Here is a 22,723-nt window from a genome sequence, read left to right on the forward strand (position 1 = left end):
TGATGCACAGTAGAAATAGTTGAATGATTTACTGTTATTGCATTTATAACTGTCATTCCACTATCACGGAACATTATCAGCCAGGTATGTCCAGCCGCCAATGCCTACTGTTGAAAGATATTATTCTAGCTTTGTGCAAATGCAATTGCATTCCTACATTGGATGTGTCATTAACATATTGTGTGTTGTATATAAAGTCCTGTTTTATTAACTTGACATGTTATTTAACATGTATTTCCCACAGATTATATATATATATATATATATATATATATATATATATATATATATATATATATATATATATATATATATATATTCAAGTAATATCCTATTCGGGTCACTCTAAACACATTTTGCAAATGCCTGTCATTCCTTCGGGTGTCTTACACCCCCCATCCCCCAAGGCGCGGCCCCTTTAAGACAGTCTCAGCCCTCGGGCGTCGTCACGTGACGGGTCTTTGTCCGGACATTCGGGTGACGGAAGCAACACCGGAGATATCAAAAGCGGGTGAGAAGTAAAGCAGGAACTGATGAACACCCGAAAGAGGGTGGCGTATTCGGTAAGTATGTACGTGTGCAGCATCCAATACGGCAACCGGCGATCCATTTGCCAACCGAGGGGTGACCCGCGATCGGGCGGGGTGTGTAGGAGATCTGCAGTCAGGCGTTTGCAGAGGCCGCGATGGCTGTTGTCTTGCGGGTGAGGAGAGCTGCTGGAAAAATATACGGGCAGCCTTACTTATCGGGTCACTGAGCATTTGGGGTTTGGACGGGCTTGTGCACGGGTGTAGGGGGCTGATTGACCGGGTGGGGCTCACGTTGGACGCTGACTATTGCTGCAGTAAGGACAGTGTGAGAGATGGGCCGGTACCGAGTGTCCCGGTACGGGTGTTGAGCATGACGAGCACCGGGGGCTGCCAATTACATGGCTACGGTGGCGAATATCCCGCCTCCCGTGAGTGACATTCAGCGGGACGAATCGCCGTGGTCCGACACAGTCCCACCCTTACCGGCGAGGGAAAGCTCCAATAAGATTGTCGCTTACTAGCTCAGTTCCGCTGTGATTGACATCCTAGCCAGCCAGTCACAGACGGCAGCTCTTCCCGGAGACAGTAGCAGCGCTTTAGTGGCCGGGCCCGGGTGGCGCTGGCTGACAGCACCTACATATATGTGTGATATCTATTCTATGTACATACGTGTGTGCTGTGTGCGCCCTCTCCGTGAGGCACACTGAGGAGAATAGTCTGCAGTGAAAGTGTCTCTGACTCTACAATAATAGGGACCAGACCAAGAGCAGTCTATAGCCATGTAAAGCTATGGTAACTCTGTATAGCTTCTGCTGAGATTTCCATTACAATAAAGAGGAAATGTTACGTGTGTGTCAGCTCTCCATAGTGGTATAATGACAGTGCACCAAGTAGCTACAGCTGTGCTACTGCCCTGTTCAGTAACATAATGTCCTTTAATCTCAGCCAATGAGCTAACATCATCCCTGTCATGGATTTCATTCAGAAAGGGTTTTTCGTCTGCTCTTTACTAACCTGCTGCTGTCAGAGCTTCTGCTCACAGAAAGAATCCTTTACATTTGGGGCAGTTACGTTCTGTGCTTCACAGTTATAGAGTGATTGTGACAGTATTTTTTGTATTTAAAAAATAAATGATAGAAATGAAGATGGCACTCTGAGTTTTTCAAACTGCTGTATTCAAAAAATGGATTTTTCATTGTAGGCACGCCCCTTTGTCAAGGTTTATAAGGTGCAAAACAGCACTTCTCATGAATGTGCAAGCCCAGAGTTTAATCTAATTAAAATATAGCCTGCCAATGTTTTGGTCCTGATGTGGACCTTTATCAAGGCAGTGGCAAATGCAGCAATTTTCAGCAATCCACACATTGAGCAGTATTCAATGAGGCTGATTTGCCATGTTCTACGGCGAATGTGTGCTATTTTCGTGCTCTAAGTGAATGATGGACAATTCGGCGTCTGATGGGGTTTTCAATGTGTTTCGCCGTGAGTGTATTCAATGATCAGATGACTAATTACTTTCTAAGTGATTTTCGCCATGTGTCACCGTGTAGCCATCATTTTATGGTAGACTGAACTGTGATCTTTTAAAATAAAGTTTTATTTTTTATTATTTGATGTAAAAAAAATCAGTATTTTTTTCTGTGAAGGGCATGCTATTTTATGTACTTACTGCACATGAATATATATTTAATTGAAATTTTTTTTTTTTTTTTACACAGAACAGCCAGCAGGGGGCCAAGAGCCGCTCCATTAAATATTCATATATTCACTGCTCCAGCTCATAAACGTGCAGCGGAAGCAGTGCAGCTGCTCCCTACCCCAGTCCCCTGCCAGCTCTCCCAGGGGGTTCCCTGTAGCGAGCCCTTGCGGCATTGAATACGGTGACAGGGAGGGCTGGCAGTGAATGCTTCAGTCCTCCGGAACACGCCGACTGTGCAGCGAATCCTAAACAGGATTCGCTGCACATCACGATAATTTACATTGAATACTGCACAATGGGGTAGGGGTCTCTTATCCCAGTACTCCTACCCCATTGTGGGGTATTTTTAGCGCGCTGTTCACACTCATTATAGTCAGATTTAGCAGCTAAACTAAAGGGTACAAACCAAAAATTTTATTTTTTGCGCTGAAATGTGTCACTTTCTGGTTATTTCAGCTAGCCACCCCCCAATGTGTGCAAGCTGAAATGCAGGTGTCGGCAGCAGTTTGCTCCTGAATAGAGCAATAATTAAATAGCTCAGTGGTTCCCAAACTTTGTGCCATGGTACCCTGGGGTGCCTCAGGACACTTGCAGGGGTGTTCTGGATTGGTGATACAGGACCAATTACAATAATTTTTGAGGACTACAACAGGCGAAACCAGTGCTTGTGGCTGACGATCATATTATATGTGGATAAACCGTAGCAAATTCTGTCCCTTACCACATAACTAACCCCAATGATGACCTGGAAACACAATCTACTCAATTAAATATTGTTCTCTAAATTTCACAATAATAAACATTCAGCATAGGGGTGCCATGAACATATTTTGAAGCTCTGGAATGCCTTGATTAAAAAAAGTTTGGAACCACTGGAATAGCTCAATTGGGCCCCATCTGCAGGCATAAGACCCATAAACACTGGGCGATTTTGAGCTGAAAGCTGCTCTGTTTTGTCATTTGGGCTGCTTTGAGCTCAAAAGCAGCTCAGTGTGTACGGGGCAACGATGTGTGTGTGGTCCAGTATCATCACCATTACCAGCAGATTATTGACAGGGTAGAATGCTTTCCATAGCTGTGGAAAGTCGCACACCCCTGGGAAAAATCACTTAGATCGGTCAAAACCGCTCAATGTGTGTGCACCGAGCGATTTTCAGCCCAATGTTTTTGTTTTTTTTTTAAATATGAAATAAAGATGAACAGCCAGGAAACAAATATGTTTCAGATGTTATGTGGTGTAATATCACTTTGGCTGTAGCCAACTCCATAATCTTACAATGCTATTTTCATTGCTTTTATGGGAGAGTTGAAATCAGCGATCCAGTTTCCCATTAAGAGCAACATCTTATGATGGTCGTTTTACAGACTTGATAATGATTGCGATCAGGGACTATTCTTGGTTATGGTGTATGATGATAGTGTATGTGTAGCCAGCATTTAAGTATGGGTACTGTAATATATTTTTACTTGTGGATTTACTTGGAAATATTTTGACATCTTAAATGACTGCAAACACTCAATGACTTAATAAATACTCAAACTGTTTTATAATATTCCAACATCATTTTAATTCTAGCTCACTGACCTTTTACTTCTACCATACGGCGTCCTTTAAAGGATGGATTTCTCCTCTCATCATATTCGTCTTCTGCAGCAATTGGATGAACAGAGGAAGAAGGACCTGTTTTGTGACTGTCACATCATGGTGGAAGGACAGATGTTCAAAGCTCACCGAAATATATTATTTGCTAGCAGTGGGTACTTCAAAATGCTACTCTCTCAAAGTTGCAAGGACGTGAGCCAGCCCGCCACAGCGACATTCGATGTGTTTTCCGCTGACACCTTCACAGCTATCCTTGATTTTGTGTACTCTGGCAAGTTACCCCTGTCTGGACAGAATGTTATTGAAGTTATGTCAGCAGCTAGTTATCTGCAGATGACTGATGTGATCAGTGTATGCAAGATGTTTATCAAATCGTCATTGGACATTAATGAAAAAGACAGGGATGGGTTCTTTAGCTTGTCCGACAAAGACAACGGAAGTAATGGCACTGGACTTTATGCAGCAGGTTGGAGGACAGAGAATAGCCCAACGCACAGCCGTGAAACAGAACATGGTGGCTTCATTGCTGGATACAATTGCCCCCCTCCTATTACTTCACGTTTACAGCGCCCCTTTTCTAAGCATCCACGTAAACCAGAGCATGTCCGCAAGCATCGGAGGCGTTTAATGCCTGAACCCCTCACTCCGGCTTGTATAACACGTGTACCACTAGGAGACCTTGTAGGTGGGTCTGCTGAATGCATGGTCCACGATGAAGAGAGCACACTACAGGAAGAACCACAACCACATGAAGACTTGATGTGTCCAAAGGCTGAAGAAGAGGATGAAGGAGATACCGCTCAAAGCTGGCCAGAGTCTCCGCAACAGGTGGACTCTGGAGATCAGGACCTTACTCCACATGTTTCCAAGGCAGAAGAGTTGTACAAAGCAATGCCAACCATCTTAGGTGTTATGTCCAGTTGGAGTGAAGGTGAGAGAAAATCTAATCTAATGAACATCGTATTAATGATATAAACAAATGTGTGAAACTAGGGCAGTGATGGCTAACCTTGACACTCCAGCTGTTGTTGAACTACACATCCCAGCATGCTCTGCTTCAGTTTTGCTATTTGGCCATGCTAAAAATGATGTAGAGCATGATGGGATGTGTAGTTCAATAACAGCTGGAGTGTCAAGGTTAGCCATCACTGACCTGGGGCCGGAGTCAAAATGTGCTTGAAATCCAGTCTGAATTAAGCAACTAGTATTTTTTGGGTGAATGTACTAAACAATTGTTTCTGCAGAGAGCACGATTTTAAAATACAATAATCTTTTCATGGGAGATATGTGGAGGTATTTGGAAGTGAGAGAATAAACAAGGACTTAATCCATAAAGCCACTTACTGTAAATTTGGATTTGTTGGCCGCAGCTGGCTATGTTGGCTCCAAGAGAAAAGAACAATTGTGACTATTACTGCATTACATCTTGGCCACAATTAAAAAATGTTCTTTGATTATATTCACAAGGCAAGAGAGCCTAAACATTTTTAAAATAGCCATTAGCAAAATAAACTTGTTGGTATTATATTTATTTACAGTCTGGTCCATAAATATTGGGACATTTAATCAATTCTCATATTTTGGGCTCTATACACCACCACAATGGAATTGTTTTTTTTTTTTTTATCATCAATTAAGCAGGTTAAAGGTCTGGCGTTGATTCCAGGTGTGACATTTGCATTTTGAATCTGTTGCTGTCGACTTAATTGGAGATCCAAAGCGCTGTCGCTATCAATAAAGCAAGCCATTATTAGGCTGAAAAATTAAAACCAACCCATCCGAGAGATGGCAAAAACATTAGGTGTGGTCAAATCGACTGTTTTGGAACAGTCTTAAAAAGAAGGAACAGACCAAGAGAGCTCAGCAACATCAGAAGACCACAGAAAGCAAATGTGGTTGATGACAGAAAAATTACATCCCTGGTGAAGAAAAACAGTTGGCCAGATCAAGAACACTCTCCAGGAGGTAGGTGTATATGTGTCAGTCAATAATCAAGAGAAGACTTCACAAGAGTGAATATAGAGGGTTCACCACAAGATATAAACCATTGGTGAGATTTAAAAACCGGAAGAACAGATAAGAGTTTGCCAAAAAAACATCTTAAAAAGCCTTTACAGTTCTGGAACAACATCCAATGGATAGAGGAGACAAAGATCTACTTGTACCATGAGTGATGAGAAGAGTATGGAGAAGGACAGGAACTGCTCATGATCCAAAACCTATCACCTCATCAGTGGCGCATGGGGGTGGTAGTCTCATCGCGTGGACATGTATGGCTGCCAATGGAACTGGTTCCCTTGTATTTATTGATCATGCAATTGCTGACAAAAGCAGCAGGATGAATTCTGAAGTGTTTCGGGCAATATTATCTGCTCATATTCAGTCAAATGCTTCAGAACTCATTGGACAGCGCTTCACAGTGCAGCTGGACAATGACCCGAAACATACTGCAAAGCAACCAAAGAGTTTTGTAAGGCAAATAAGTGGAATGTTATGCAATAGCGAAGTCTTGAGCATGCATTGAAGACAAAACTGAAGGGAAAATGGCCGAAGAACAAGCAGGAACTGAAGACCTTTTGAAGTAGAATCCTGACAAAGCATCACCAGGGATGAAACCCAGCGTCTGGTGATGTCTATGCATTCCAGACTTCATGCTGTAATTGACTGACTGCAAAGGATTTGCAACAAAGTGAAAGTTTGATTTAGGATTGTTTAGTCCTGGGGTAGCCAACTCCAGTCCTCGAGAGCTACCAACAGATAATGTTTTCCAGATCTCCTCACAGAATCACAAGTGAAGTAATTAGCTCCACCTGTAGATCTTTTAAAATGTGTCCTTGAGTAATGAGTGCACCTTTGCAGCAGCTAGGTTGTCTGGAAAATGTGAACTGTTGGTAACTCTCGAGGACTGGAGTTGGCTACCACTGGTTTTGTTTGTCCCATTACTTTCTCTACCGTCTAATGGGATACTAGGTTCAATACTATGGGGATAGAGTTCCTCCGCAGGAGAGACCGGCACATTAAAACTTTCAGTGTGGGTGCACTGGCTCCTCCCCTCTATCTCCCTCCACTAGTCAGTTTAGAAAACTGTGCCTCAGGAGAGGCGGTGCTTCTGGATGCTCCAGGGAGTTTTCTTCCAAATTTATTTTAGTTTGTTATTTTGGGGTGCTGCTTGCAGACCTAAGCAGCTGTCCTGCTTTGGGGGAGCCAGGGGAGCTGACCCTGCTGCAGGACTTCTGTCCTGTGTGGGGCTTGTCACCACCAGCACCACGCTGAGCGAGCAAGTCCCCCAGCTGCCGCACAGGTCTGAAGACGTCTGTGGTGAGTACTCGTCGGAGTTCCCATTAGAGGCTACTCCGACGACTTGTGCGGCAAGATGGCGGGTGGTAGTAGCGGCGGCCCTCACGCAGGGACCACGTGAACCCCCCACATCACATTGGCATGGGTGATAGCCGCTGGACCACCAGGGCTAGTCAAGTTTGTAAAAAACGCTGTATGCCGCCAGTATAAACTAAGAGAAGCGCCAGCTCCAAGTAAAGGGGGCGGGGCTTCACTCAGAGCGGGACCAGGCTCTGCTGGGCGCGCATTTTCACTGCTTCTTCACTCCCTGTGGTCGCCATTACAGCTCCTCAGTGGTGGATTCTGATCCTTACAGCTGGATAGAAAGTCATACAGCGCTGGGTTTATACTGAAAAAGGGTCGAACACAAATTAACCATATATAAACATTTATTAAACATCATTTAAAACATTAAAAAATGGACATTTTAAGAGAATTCTCTATATCACCAATGGGGATTGGGTATGGGCAGTTGGAGAGATAATGCTCCAGAGGGTGGAAAAATTGGATCAGTTCAGATGCACCTGTAGTGGCGGATATTTACCAAGTCGTGTTCGGCAGTCTCTCTCCTATATACTGGGGAGGAGGAAAGAAGAAGTCCCTGCAGAATATCCAGCGAGTAGCGGATCCAGATTCACTCAGAAAGACCACAAGGAGTTGGTTTTGGGGATAACCCAGATGTGTCTTTGTAATGAAGAAATTGCTGAGATTGTGGATTCCTTGAATTGTTTAGCTGGTCCGGGTAGATGAATAAAGTGCAGATGCAGACTTGGATGAGTAAAGTGCAGATGCAGGTGATTCTGATGTCAGCTCAACGCGTTTCGACGTGTTGGCACGTCTTCTTCAGGAGCAATTGATCCACAATCTCAGCAATTTCTTCATTACAAAGACACATCTGGGTTATCCCAAAAACCCGAAAACAACTCCTTGTGGTCTTTCTGAGTGAATCTGGATCCGCTACTCGCTGGATATTCTGCCGGGACTTCTTCTTTCCTCCTCCCCAGTATATAGGAGAGAGACTGCCGAACACGACTTGGTAAATATCCGCCACTACAGGTGCATCTGAACTGATCCAATTTTTTCACCCTCTGGAGCATTATCTCTCCAACTGCCCATACCCAATCCCCATTGGTGATATAGAGAATTCTCTTAAATGTCCATTTTTTAATGTTTTAAATGATGTTTAACCCCTTACCGACGCAGCCTGTTTTTGCCTTCCTGACAGAGGCCTTTTTTTTCAAATCTGACATGTATCACTTAAGTGGGGATAACTTTTTTTTGCTTTTACTTATCCCAGTGATTTTGAGATTGTTTTCTCGTGACACATTGTACTTTAAGTTAGTGGTAAATTTTGGTCGATACAGTCTGTTTTTTTTTTTTTTGTGAAAAATACCAAAATGTCGTAAAAAAATTGAACATTTTGCAATTTGCAAAATGTTAAATTTTCTGCTTGTGAGACAAATAATCATACCACTCAAAATAGTTAATAACTAACATAGACCATATGTATACTTTATTATTACATCATTATTTCAACCTGCTTTTAATTTTTTTGGACACTAGGGGGCAGCAGAGTCAAAATTATACACATGACACAGTAAACGCTGCTTTTGGCTGTTCACGTTTGAACAGCCAATCGCAGCGATCGCTGAGGGGGGGGGGCATCGGTGCCCCCCCTGGGCAATGAGGGAAGATGTCTGCTGTCAGGGACAGCAGACATCGTCCCTCTGTCACCGCGTCTATAGACGCGGTGACAGTTTAAAGTCATGACGTACATTTACGTCATGTGTCGGGAAGTACATCCCGACCATGACGTAAATGTACGTCAAATGTCGGGAAGGGGTTAATAAATGTTTATATATGGTTAATTTGTGTTAGACCCTTTTTCAGTATAAACCCAGCGCTGTATGACTTTCATTTTTATCTATTACAGGGAGCTTTACACACTCCCATATACAGCTGCTTTAACTACACTTGAGGTCCTCATTTCTTTGTTTTTATATCTGATCCTTACAGCGGCAGAGACAGCAAGTTGAAAGGCTATTTAGCGCTGCTTAGCATTGTATTACACTGTGTATGATAATATCACTGTGTTTATTTGCAACCAGCTCTCTTTAATCTGTGAGCTAAGGTTACAGGGTGTACTGGTCCCCCAAATAGCTCTGTGTCTCTACCCCACTGGCTAGTTACGCACCTTAACACATTGCATAGTCTCTTATAGTCTTCACTGAAACCTTATACTGTTTATAGTAACAGTGTGAGTGCAGTGTCTGGTACAGGTGCAGCTTCATCATGGTGAAGAAATTGACCTGTATGGTATGCAGCACTAAGTTCAAACCAGCTTCACAATCACAGGTTACCTGTGAACCATGTATGTTACCACAACCTAGTGGTGTGGCCACTCAGGTAAGTGGGGTACCCCCCACAACTGGTTGGTGGGTCGCAGGTTGATAATCAGGAACCTGCATTAAAACACTGATGGACTCTGTCTCTTCCCAGCTGTCTACTAATACTCAGCAGACCCAGAGGGCACAGAGAGAATTGGCCATTTTGTCCGCAAGGGTTGATATTGTCACCCCTCCCCCTGCACAGCCTCAGAAAAGGCCTGCTGCAGCAATGGCCCCAGATACTGAGAATGATGGTGACATCCTAGAAGAAGGGGAGGAGGAGGAAGAACAGGAGACTGTTCTGGAACAGGCTTCAGCACAGGGGTCTGAGCCCTTAATTAGAGCCATTAGAGAGGTTTTAGAACTTCCTCTGGATAAACCCACTGAGGGGGATCCTTTCTTTATGACCCAGAAAAGGCAGCCAGTGTATTTTCCAGAACAGGCAGAGTTAGAAAATGCATTCAAAGGTGCTTGGCAGAACCCTGAAAAGAGGTTCCAGCTCTCAGAGGTTTGCTAACTCATACCCTTTTGATCCTGTGGGAGGAGCCACCTGTGGTAGACTCGTCAGTTTCCCGCCTTTCAAAGAAGGTACTGCTACCAGTCCCGGGTGTATCCACACTTAAGGACGGGGCTAATAGAAGACTTGAAGCTACGCTCAAGCCCATGTACATGGACAGCGGGGCTTACCAGCGCCCAGTACTGGCCAGCTGTTGGATGGCCAAAGCCATTTACACTTAGTCCACACAGATCCAGGAGGGTTTGTTGGGGGACATGTCTGTGGCTCAGGTAGGTGACAATCTACATCACATTCAGGATATAGAAAGGATGCTTTGCGAAGCGCAAAAAGAATTGGGTGCAATAAACGCGCGAAATTCAGCCATGGCTGTGTCGGCCCGGAGGGCACTGTGGGTGCATCGGTGGGTTGCTGATGTGGATTCAAAGAAAAGTGTGGAAAGCATTCCTTTCACAGGAGATAGCCTCTTTGGAAGTGAGCTTGATTGGATTTTTAAGGCTATGGCAGGTAAATCCACTTTCCTCCCGTCAGCACCCACTGCGGTAAAACGCCCTTTCACAGGTCCTTCCCAGCAGTCCTTTTGTGGGTCTAAGTTCCGCCCCAAGGCCAGAGGTGCCTCCAATGCCAACAGAGGCAAAAGAGGTAAATTTAGGAAGGCTAACCCCTGAAGCCACCAGGACCGTACAACTATCGCAGCATCTTCCAAGCCTGCTGCATGACTGGGTCCACCCACCACGAGAAATTCTCGAGGTGGGAGCTCATCTGTCGCACTTCAGCCATGTGTGGGATGCCTCGTTCCTTGATTCCTGGGCCAGGAATCTTATTTCGCTAGGCTACAGGCTGGAGTTCGCCAAGCCCCCCCCTCAAAGATATTTCAAGTCGGCCCTTCCAGCCTCATGGGAGGATCGGGTTCTCCTCCAGGGAGCTATTCAGACTCCTCCAGTCAAAAGTAACACTACCAGTTCCAAGGCAGGAACAAGGTCAGGGATACTATTCGAACCTGTTCCTTGTACCAAAGCCGGACGGTTCAGTAAGGCCCATTCTGAATCTAAAATCCCTTAACCCCTTTCTTCAGGTGTTGAAATTCAAAATGGAGTCTCTAAGTTTGGTAATTGCCAGTCTGGAACAGGGGGGAGTTCCTAGCCTCCATAGATGTGAAGGACGCCTACCTGCACATCACAATTTGTCCCCCACATCAAATCTTTCTAAGACTCGTGCTGGGAAAGGACCATTACCAGTTTCAGGCGCTACCCTTCGGGCTGTCTACGGCCCGCGCATCTTTACGAAGATAATGGCAGAAATGATGTGCCTTCTCAGGCTTCAAAGGGTAAACATGCTACCTTACCTAGACGACCTGCTGATCAAGGCCGGATCGGAAGAGGCCTTGAGGAGTGCATTCTCTCTGACCATGCAGCTTCTGAGAGACCACGGGTGGATTTTGAATATAACAAAATCCTCGATCCCGAGCCAAAGAATGGTGTTCCTGGGCATGATTCTGGACACGGTGGAACAAAGTTTTCCTACCAGTGGAGAAGGCCACAGCAGTCCAGCAACTGGTGAGAGAGATCCTAACAACCCCTCTGGTCCCAGTACACCTTTTCCTCCAGTTGTTGGGCAAGATGGTGGCTTCGTTCGAAGCTATACAGTATGTCCGATTTCACTCCAGAACCTTCCAGCTGGATATTCTGACAAAGTGGTCGAGTCCCCCCTGCTAATGCACAGAAAGATTTGCCTGTCAACACAGACCAAGCTTTCTCTACAGTGGTGGCTCGCTTCGCCCAATCTCTTGGCGGGTCGGTGTTTCCAGATCCAGGATTGACTTCTGTAACCACGGATGCCAGTCTACGTGGTTGGGGAGCTGTGATACAGTGAGTCTGTCTCCAGGGCAGATGGTCTCCATTGGCATCCAGGTTGCACATAAACAAGCTGGAGTTAGGGGCAGTTTACTATGCTCTGTTACAGGTGGCTCCCATGTTACAGGGCAGAGCGGTGCAACCACAGTTGCGTACATCAACCGCCAAGGAGGGACGAAAAGCATGCCTTGCATGAGAAAAACAAAGAAGATCTCCTGGGCAGAGCACCATGTGAAGGCCCTGTCAGCAATCTTCATACCGGGAGTTGACAACTGGGAGGCAGACTTCCTAAGTCGTCACGACCTCCACCCTGGAGAGTGGGGGTTACATCCACAAGTGTTCAGTGCCATTGTGGACCTGTGGGGGCTCCCTCAGATCGACCTCATGGCCTCGCGGCTGAATCACAAGGTGGACCGGTACTGTGCACGGACCAGGGATCCAGGGGCGGTAGCTGTGGATGCCCTGACTTGGTCCTGGGATTACCGGCTGGTGTACCTGTTTCCACCGCTCCCATTACTGGCGTGGGTGCTAAAGCAGATTCGGCATCAAGGAGCAGAAGCCATCCTAGTGGCTCCAGATTGGCCTCGAAGGGCCTGGTATGGGGACATTCAGGCCATGCAAGTGGAAGACCCGTGGTGTCTACCTCTAAGGAAAGACCTACTCCTCCAAGGGCTGTTCGTCTATCAGGACTTACAGCGGCTGCGTTTAACGGCCTGGAGGTTGAGCGGCAGATCTTAGGCCACAAGGGCCTACATCCCTCGGTCATTGCCATCATGACTAAAGCCAGAAAGCCTGTTACCTTCTCCATATGAGATAGCAGTGGGAAGCTGTATGTGGCCTGGTGTGAGCAGAAAAGTTTACCACCTGCGGTATTTCATCTGAACAATTTGTTGAGATTTCTACAGGCTGGCTTGGATCTGGGACTCCGATTGGATTCCTTTAAAGGTCCAGATCTCGGCTCTGTCAGTCTTCTTTCAAAAGAAGCTGCCAGCCTTGCCTGAGGTACAAACCTTTCTACAAGGGGTCCTGAGGATTCAGCCCCCCTTTGTACCGCCCACTGCGCCCTGGGACTTGGATGGGGTTTTAAGCTTTCTGCAGTCCTCTTGGTTTGATCCGTTCGTAGAGTCTGATTTAAAACCTCTTACATGGAAGACTGTTGTCCTGCTGGCCTTGGCTTCAGCCAGGCGGGTATCTGAGTTTGGGGCATTGTCATGTAAGAGCCCTTACGAGGATCGGGCGGAACTCAGGACGAGGCCCCAATTCCAACCCAAAGGTTGTGCCGGCGTTCCACCTCAACCTATTGTGGTCCCTTCCAGCTCTGCACATCCAGATATACCTCCTTCCTTGGATGTGGTTCACACTCAGAGTGTATGTTAAGCGCACAGCTAGAATCCAAAAGGCTCTCCTGCTTCTAAGCGGACCATAGCATGTTGGATACGTTGCACAATCCAACAGTCATATGCAAAGGCTGGTTTATCCCTTCCACCATCGCTGATGGCTCATTCAACCAGATCAGTAGGGACTTTTTGGGCGGCTGCCCGAGGGGTCTCGGCCCTGCTGCTGTGCAGGGCCGCAACTTGGTCAGGTCAACACACATTTGTAAGATTTTACAGATTTGACACCCTGGCCAGGGAGGATTCCCAGTTCGGACAAGCTGTTCTACAGCAGATTCTACACATAGGACAGGGATACTTCTATAAAAAGTAAATCGGGCGCAAATAAGTAATGGTCTCTTTAAGGCCACAGCTAAATATAATTAATTAGGGCTGCTCCCATATGAAAATAAATTCAATAGGACAAAATAAATAGGGGTATAGAGAGCGCACTGTGTTGATTTAACACTTTATTAAATATAAAATTAAATAATAATAAAAAGCAATTTAATAGATACAAAATATATACCACACACACAAAATACAGTTTAAAAACAATTTGACACTAAAATATCCAGCATTTAGGTTATGGGATATCGATGTATTAATATAAAGTCCCATCCAAGTAATAGCAGCTCTTGTAAATGTCTATATTAGACTCCAATGTCCAGGCTTATTTAGTTTAGAATAGCTTTTTGGATCAATAAATCTTATTAAACGGATATAATTACCAGTCCCGCTGAGCTCCGTGAATTAGGAGATGGAATGAGGGAGAACTGTGAAGAATCCACCGATGCCCGCTAACAACCGGCGGGGCTTAGTTGTAATGAAAGCCACCGTCGGGAGCAGGTCTCCAAGGTGTAATATGGTTTGCGGGAGGATTCCTCTGACCTCCGCTTCCACCGGCGGGGCTCAGATGTAGTGTGAGCCACCGTCGGGAGCAGATGGTCCGTCTCCCCCTACCTGAATTCACCAGGTATCGATGGAAGGAGGAGAGGGGAGCTCAAACACCGGCCTGATGTTACGTGGCTGTTGAGATCGCCGCAGGTCACTCGCAGCAGACGGCCGGGCAGCGGTAATTACTGGAAAGCCGTGAGGGTAGTCGGTTAGGCTGGAACTCGATTGGAGATGAAATAAGCAGAGCTTTGCTGGATATATGGTTAGCTTGACGCGTTTCTCCGTCTTAGAAGCACGACGGTTTCTTCAGAAGCTCAGGTGTCATAATGGTCTTACGGTTTAAAAAGGCAGGTTAGCCAATCACCTTTCCAAAGTAATTATAGTCCACCTGTTACCACTTGGCATATTCAATTCAAGGTGCATTAAAGCGGCGTATGGTTTTAAATAAACAAATTTCATAATATAAATGCTGTGGATATCATATATAATATAACACTTATCACAAATTAAGAATATAAAATTAAATAATTATAAATTACATAAACAACATAAACTAAATTAGATTAAAACATATGGCATCATTGAACGTTGTTATCAGTACATATAATTAGTGCCTTTGCACACATTTATTCTTGTGGGACGCAAGTAGTTCAGCGGTAAGAGAACAAGCCAGTATTCAGACAACTGGCAATCTCACAGGTTCAAGACCCAGCAGAAAACCATTTCCAAATTTTTGTTGAATTTTTATCTAAGTTGGTGAAGGAATCAAAAATGGAGTAATAAAAATTTCTTAACTTAATAGAATAGAAAGCGGATAGTTCAGAGGCAAGGGCGCGGACCATCACACAAATGCAGGATCGCTCCGTAGGTTCAACTATCCACCCACACATATAACCACTTTCTCACAATATATTTATAAAATAATCTTTTAATATTTATTTATAATCAGGTGGCACTAGTTAGGATAATTCAAAGTATAGATAATATATACCCATAATTTGAGCAACTAAACATACAATTTTATGGTGTACTAATGCAGATAGAGAACAAATAATCAAAAATACTGGAGCAATTATATACATATCAAACTCCCATGTACATTCATTAACCCCTCATATTTCTTCAGAAATATGAGGGGTTAATGAATGTACATGGGAGTTTGATATGTATATAATTGCTCCAGTATTTTTGATTATTTGTTCTCTATCTGCATTAGTACACCATAAAATTGTATGTTTAGTTGCTCAAATTATGGGTATATATTATCTATACTTTGAATTATCCTAACTAGTGCCACCTGATTATAAATAAATATTAAAAGATTATTTTATAAATATATTGTGAGAAAGTGGTTATATGTGTGGGTGGATAGTTGAACCTACGGAGCGATCCTGCATTTGTGTGATGGTCCGCGCCCTTGCCTCTGAACTATCCGCTTTCTATTCTATTAAGTTAAGAAATTTTTATTACTCCATTTTTGATTCCTTCACCAACTTAGATAAAAATTCAACTAAAATTTGGAAATGGTTTTCTGCTGGGTCTTGAACCTGTGAGATTGCCAGTTGTCTGAATACTGGCTTGTTCTCTTACCGCTGAACTACTTGCGTCCCACAAGAATAAATGTGTGCAAAGGCACTAATTATATGTACTGATAACAACGTTCAATGATGCCATATGTTTTAATCTAATTTAGTTTATGTTGTTTATGTAATTTATAATTATTTAACTTTATATTCTTAATTTGTGATAAGTGTTATATTATATATGATATCCACAGCATTTATATTATGAAATTTGTTTATTTAAAACCATACGCCGCTTTAATGCACCTTGAATTGAATATGCCAAGTGGTAACAGGTGGACTATAATTACTTTGGAAAGGTGATTGGCTAACCTGCCTTTTTAAACCGTAAGACCATTATGACACCTGAGCTTCTGAAGAAACCGTCGTGCTTCTAAGACGGAGAAACGCGTCAAGCTAACCATATATCCAGCAAAGCTCTGCTTATTTCATCTCCAATCGAGTTCCAGCCTAACCGACTACCCTCACGGCTTTCCAGTAATTACCGCTGCCCGGCCGTCTGCTGCGAGTGACCTGCGGCGATCTCAACAGCCACGTAACATCAGGCCGGTGTTTGAGCTCCCCTCTCCTCCTTCCATCGATACCTGGTGAATTCAGGTAGGGGGAGACGGACCATCTGCTCCCGACGGTGGCTCACACTACATCTGAGCCCCGCCGGTGGAAGCGGAGGTCAGAGGAATCCTCCCGCAAACCATATTACACCTTGGAGACCTGCTCCCGACGGTGGCTTTCATTACAACTAAGCCCCGCCGGTTGTTAGCGGGCATCGGTGGATTCTTCACAGTTCTCCCTCATTCCATCTCCTAATTCACGGAGCTCAGCGGGACTGGTAATTATATCCGTTTAATAAGATTTATTGATCCAAAAAGCTATTCTAAACTAAATAAGCCTGGACATTGGAGTCTAATATAGACATTTACAAGAGCTGCTATTACTTGGATGGGACTTTATATTAATACATCGATATCCCATAACCTAAATGCTGGATATTTTAGTGTCAAATTGTTTTTAAACTGTATTTTGTGTGTGTGGTATATATTTTGTATCTATTAAATTGCTTTTTATTATTATTTAATTTTATATTTAATAAAGTGTTAAATCAACACAGTGCGCTCTCTATACCCCTATTTATTTTGTCCTATTAGATTCTACACATACCTGCCCGTTCTGGTAGCTTTGGGACCTCCCCATAGTATTGAACCCAATATCCCATTGGACGGTAGAGAAAATAGGATTTTGGGTACCTATCGGTAAATCCTTTTCTCGTAGTCCATATGGGATACTGGGAGCCCGCCTCTGTGCGGCATTCCTGCTGTAAGACACTGTTACTCTTACAATGTTAGGGCTTGTTGTCAATTATGACCACCTTCAACAGTTATAGGTGACATCAGATGATGTTATGATTCACCTCTTTTCTTATTTTTATGTTTGGTTTGGGTGTGCTGGTATGAATCTCACCACGTTACTTATTCACATACTTCCTCACATTGCTCTCCTTCGTCACAGTTTTTCATTAACTAACTAGTGGAGGGAGATAGAGGGGAGGAGCCAGTGCACCCACACTGAAAGTTTTAATGTGCCTGTCTCTCCTGCGGAGAAACTCTATCCCCATAGTATTGAACCCAGTATCCCATATGTACTACAAGAAAAGGATTTACCGGTAGGTACCCAAAATCCTATTTTTGGTCCCTTTAAAAAGTGGGAGGCACATATAGAAACCATTGTAATTCCTACACCGTTCACCCGATTTGGATGTAAATACCCTCAAATTAAAGCTGATAGTCTGCAGTTAAAGCACATCTTGTGTGGTTCATTTCAAATCCATTGTGGTGCTGTAGAGCCCAAAATATGAGAATTGTGTCTCTCTTAATATTTATGGCCCTGACTGTATATATCTCATTACTTGATTTGGATTCTGGATTTCAATAAATACTGGACAAATGCTGATCTCAAACTATATTGACTTGTAGTATGTATATCTTGCCAAAGTTTTGACTAAAACCTAAACATTGACTGGTGCATGCCTAACCATTACTATAACTGACCTATTACATTAAAAAAATTTGTATTTCTAAACCAATCATTATACCTGATCTTTATGAGCAACTCCTTGTTCCCTAGATGACCTGAGTCCAGTGCGGTTTAAATGTCCCTTTTGCACACACACTGTCAAACGCAAAGCAGATCTTAAGCGGCACCTGCGCTGTCACACTGGAGAGCGACCATACCCCTGTGAAGCGTGTGGAAAGAGATTCACTCGATTGGAACACCTGCGTAATCATTTCCAAACCGTATGTACTCCGTACTAGTTCTATCACTGTTTTAGATTTGTCAAGTGAATTTGTCAAAATAGGCGTAAGTTTGTACTTATCATAATGACATTTAGGGGGAAATTTACTAAAGGAAATTTGTAAAAAAAAATAGGTGTATTTGTATCCAGAAATACACTTATTTTTGACATTTACTATCCCGAAAATATGGCAATTCGTAGTCTTATTGATGTGCTATCAATACGAATACGAATTGCCGTATTTTCGGGATAGTAAATGTCAAAAATAAGTGTATTTCTGGATACAAATACACCTATTTTTTACAAATTTCCATTAGTAAATTTCCCCCTTAATGTTTACCTTTTTTATATAGGAAATCTTTTTTTTTTTTTTTTTTTTTTTTATGTGTATAGCAAAGGTGAGCGATGCTGTCATTTTTAGTGAATATTTTGCACATCTCTCATAGATGTTGAAACTCCAAATTGTTAAGGAATTTCTTCATGCTATTAGAACTGCACAACATTCTTTAGTATACTTACAAACTAAATACAAAAAATGCACTCTTTTTCTAACATCATGGCATACTGCAATCTTTGCTTTTTCATAGTAACTTACATGTTCATCTAGAGTAGGGTGTTCTGTGTTTCACAAGCTGAAAAGATGGATAAATCTGAAACGCACAGCTCACTTTGCTGTAACTGATCACTATTGCATTGTGTCCTGACAGCACCACCGAATCAGCATCCATATTCATTGACAAAGAAAATATTCCTGTAAGCAACCCTTTACATTCTATGAAAATATTTTATTTCTATTTTATATACATATGCTATTTTGGTGCTCTAACCTTTCTAAAATGAATTGATTGCCTTTTTCTATTATGCAGATCACCTTTATGGACACAGTTTTAGCTTCTTGTAGTCTGCTTGTTGCTAAATGGTCTTTAACTAACAACTAGGAGGGTGCAGTTGCTGTAAAATGAAAGCACTGCAGAGCCGGCTTCCAGACAGCCAACAGGCAGTGTCTAGTTAAACATTCAATATGTCGACCTGTATCAGTTAGACATTGATAAGTTAGACAACAACCCCTTTTTTTTATTTTTCTCCTCTAAGCCAACTTGTTCATACTCTAACATCCCAGTGGGCATAGAGGTAGAATAGTCCGCCAAGTGCATCAAGGTACCGTGCCTGAAGCATGGTGAGCGCCGTATACATAATGAATTTCCATATAGTCATTGTACTTGTCGTTACTTTTGTCAGTCAATATGTTAAAACCAAAAGTTAGACAGTCTGACTACACATTGTCTTTGAGCTATACCACGAGAATAGCGAATCCGTTTATAATTTTGACTTCCAGGAAGTGGACAAACTACAGCATGGTTAAATACAGAGTTATATTCAAGTCCTCTTTTAATATTCAATCACTGGCAAGCCTCTCCAGTGGGGGAGATGCCCACCGGGCCCTATTCAATGCGGTCTTCCCCGACTGCATTGAGCAGGGTATCTCGGCAGAATGAGCACGACATCACAAGCTGTCGGGCTCGTTCTGCCGAGAATGGCCGGGAAGTGACGAGCTGCCGGCTGTAGCTTGCCTCTTCCCGCTCGCGGCCATGCCTCGTTCTCGCTCCCCGGCATGTTCTCTGTCGAGCTGACCGAGAACGGGACTGGGTCACAGCGGTCGAGCAAGCTCGACTGCCGTGACCCTCACATTGAATACCCACCTTAAGCCGCAGTTATAATTTGGCAATAAAATAATTGGTAGCCACGTTTGTCAGAGATACCAAGGATTGTTGACTTTTGATATAGTAAATATCCCATAAATAGTTTTTAGGAATACAATGATCATACTAATTTTCTTTTTCTAAAGCCCCATACTCACTAGCTGACCTGGTCAATGCTGATATAGTAAACTATATTGTCTGTGGATGGATGTTATTGTGCGTACATACCAAATGATATTATTCAGTGACCTCACGGAGACCTGCTGAACATGCTATATAGCCAAATTGACCTGCATGTTCTACAGATAACAATGCATGCTCCTGCACGTCATTTGATATCGATTATTGAGTGTACATTTTCCAGGTCTCCACACAGAATCACAAGTGAAAAAATTAGCCCCACCTGTGGATCTTCTAAAATGGGTCAGTGACTAAGTGCACCTGTAGGGTGACCAGGAAAATGTGCACTGTTGGGGGGTCCTGAGGAAAGAGTTTGAATCACTGCTCTAGTGTGGATGGGGCTTGACATTGTTAAATGTAGTCATTAACGAGTATCCCTCTCCCTGGTGAAATACATCAATCTGATATGCTCAATTTAGCATAGACCATACTCTCACCTACATGTCCAAAGCCCATTCATCAGCCTATGTGTAATAATCTCATTGCCACCTAGTTACACCCATTCACCATCAAGCGGAGATGCAACAGCGGTGTGTCCAACAGAGAATCTGCCATAGCTGCATTGGATAGAGTTCTAAAATACAGCATAATCCTTCCACAAACCTGGATTGTTTTCTGAATTATCCATTTGTGATGCTTTCAGCTTTACTATACTGGACTGTGAATGCTGAAGCAGCACATTGCCTGAATAATAAAAACTTAGAGAATCACAGACTTTAACTTAATAAAAAGCAATTGGTACAGTATATGAAGCATTTATGTATTTAAATGTGATGCATTAAAATAGAAATTCTAGTGTGTGTGTGTGTGTGTGTGTGTGTGTGTGTGTGTGTGTAGTGGTTAGAGAAAACTATTTATACACATCATATGAAGTCCAGTGGTGAACTTCTGCTCTGAGGAGGTACTGAACATATTTTAATTGCGAATAGCTGCTAATTGCTTCTTTATACACTGAAAAATCCCATTCCCTTTATCATTAAAATATGGACATGAGGCATAGCATGCTGCTGTGGAAAATGTTATATTAATACTATGACATGGCCTCGTGGCCCTCCAGCTGTTCTGGAACTACATGTCCCAGCATACCCTGCCACAGTTTTAGCAATCCATTATATAAAATCTGTGGCAGGGCATGCTGGGATGTGTAGTACCACAACAGCTGGAGCACCATGAGTTTGACACCACTGCTTTACACTGTTATCTGCTTAGACCAGGCTTTCCCAACCACGGTCCGCCAGGCACACCAAGAGTGCAGGTTTTAGTGATATCCAGGCTTCAGCACAGATGGTTTAATCAGAATCCCTCAGATACTAATTAGTCACCTGTGCTAAAGCCTGGATATCTACAAAACCTGCACTGTTGGTGTGCCTTGTGGACCGTGGTTAGGAAAGCCTGGTCTAGACTAATAAGCCAGCTTAAAGCAAATGCTTCAAATGCTAGTCTGCCACCTTGTGATTGCCTCTGTGTTTGTGCAAGAGAAAGAGATGTAGTTTCACTCACTGCCAACAGGTAGCAATGTTTCGGAGACACACAAACAGATACATTTTTACCGTTGGTTCTAAATATTTCGACCAAACAAAATAGAACTTTATGACCGATATTTAACGGTTAGGGGATCAATTTAGGAAGGTGCGGCTGTAACATAGTGGAAATGTCACTACTGGTATTGCTACCTGGTTTTTGCTCTGGACTCATGGGGTTAAACTTACAAAGATGAGATTTTTATTCAAAATGAGAGATGTTGCTCATAGCAACCAGATTTTATCTATTATCTTCTAGAAGGTGCTAAATAAATAAGAAGCAAAATTTCATTGGTTGCTATGGTAACATCCTATCTTAGTAAATTTATCTTACAGATTTCTGTATGCTGGTCTACTGGGCAGTGACTAAATAAATACATCTATGCATCTAGCAGTACATTTTAGTGCAGAATATATCCACGCATACAACTAACCGAATAGGCCTTTTAATGGTAACTAATCTGTTGTCCTTTTAAAAACTAGATCCATGAAGCAGGTAAACTCATCTGCAGACGGTGCAAACTACCAGTCACAGAGATGACAGGCCGTGTAATTCAAGATGGGACAAGGAGGTATCGGCTCTGTCACCCATGCCTATCCGAAGCTGGGTTGGATAACGTTAGCTTTGATTTTGGTGATGATCAGCCCCTTGTGCTACCGCCTGAAAATGAGAGGGAGCAAAGCTGGCACTTCAAGGATGATGGAAGAGATGAAAATGGTGGGGACAATCCAGAATCAGACCTTATTGTGCAAGAAGTGGAAGACAGTGATGAGGAAGACTCGAAATCCCAAATCAAATGAATTTTTGGGCATATACCTTCCCGCAACTATATATCCAATCAAATATTTTTTGTCTGAACCACACTGAGGGTTATTGTGATAACACTTTTAGCATTGTTTTATTTATGTACATGCTTGTTTTATTCATTGATATTTAATTAATTGTGCACCATAGATCTCTTAATAGCAGTCATGAATGATGATGCTTCATTATTATGGCTGGATTCCTGTTCATATACCTTTATATGGCTGCTGCAGCTTGCTGGTACAATGTCCGTTGTAGACCCTCAATTGTAAATATATCCCCAAACTGTCATGGAAAGAGAAAAACTTCTATTTAGCAGAAATCAATGTCATGGACAATGCCTCTGCCACTGTTGTTGGAGATGTTAAATATTCCTGAACATCTTGCTGTAATGAAGTTATACCTTTTTATTATATACATCCATGTGCTGTAGTATTTCTTTGCTACAAAAGT

The 22,723-nt window shown here is 43.1% G+C and overlaps 1 protein-coding gene across 3 annotated transcripts; it reads left to right on the top strand.

Moving 5' to 3' along the window:
- Window positions 1–415: 415 nt before the first annotated feature.
- On the top strand, window positions 416–22,687 carry ZBTB8A (zinc finger and BTB domain containing 8A). Of its 3 annotated transcripts, none has more exons than XM_083173850.1 (4): window positions 416–563; window positions 3,806–4,763; window positions 17,897–18,066; window positions 21,949–22,687. In XM_083173850.1, exons 2-4 carry the CDS (start codon window positions 3,848–3,850, stop codon window positions 22,264–22,266), a joined length of 1,404 nt encoding a protein of 467 aa, XP_083029976.1. In that variant the 5' UTR covers window positions 416–563; window positions 3,806–3,847; the 3' UTR covers window positions 22,267–22,687. The 3 variants fall into 3 exon arrangements, with proteins under 3 accessions (XP_083029976.1, XP_083029977.1, XP_083029978.1); XM_083173851.1 differs by lacking the exon at window positions 416–563 and adding an exon at window positions 582–703; XM_083173852.1 differs by lacking the exon at window positions 416–563 and adding an exon at window positions 1,117–1,311.
- The last annotated feature ends 36 nt before the right edge of the window (window positions 22,688–22,723 follow it).

This window comes from Crinia signifera, chromosome 2, assembly GCF_055691185.1.
Source record: "Crinia signifera chromosome 2, ASM5569118v1, whole genome shotgun sequence".
Classification (NCBI taxonomy): Eukaryota; Metazoa; Chordata; class Amphibia; order Anura; family Myobatrachidae; genus Crinia; species Crinia signifera.

What these genes read in the sequence shown, in the direction of transcription:
- ZBTB8A (XM_083173850.1), top strand. Translation starts at nt 3,848, where the DNA reads ATGGATTTCTCCTCTCATCATATTCGTCTTCTGCAGCAATTGGATGAA. An exon ending in TATGTCCAGTTGGAGTGAAG is followed by an intron (nt 4,764 to 17,896) that starts GTGAGAGAAAAT and finishes CTTGTTCCCTAG; the next exon opens with ATGACCTGAGTCCAGTGCGG. An exon ending in TGCGTAATCATTTCCAAACC is followed by an intron (nt 18,067 to 21,948) that starts GTATGTACTCCG and finishes TTTAAAAACTAG; the next exon opens with ATCCATGAAGCAGGTAAACT.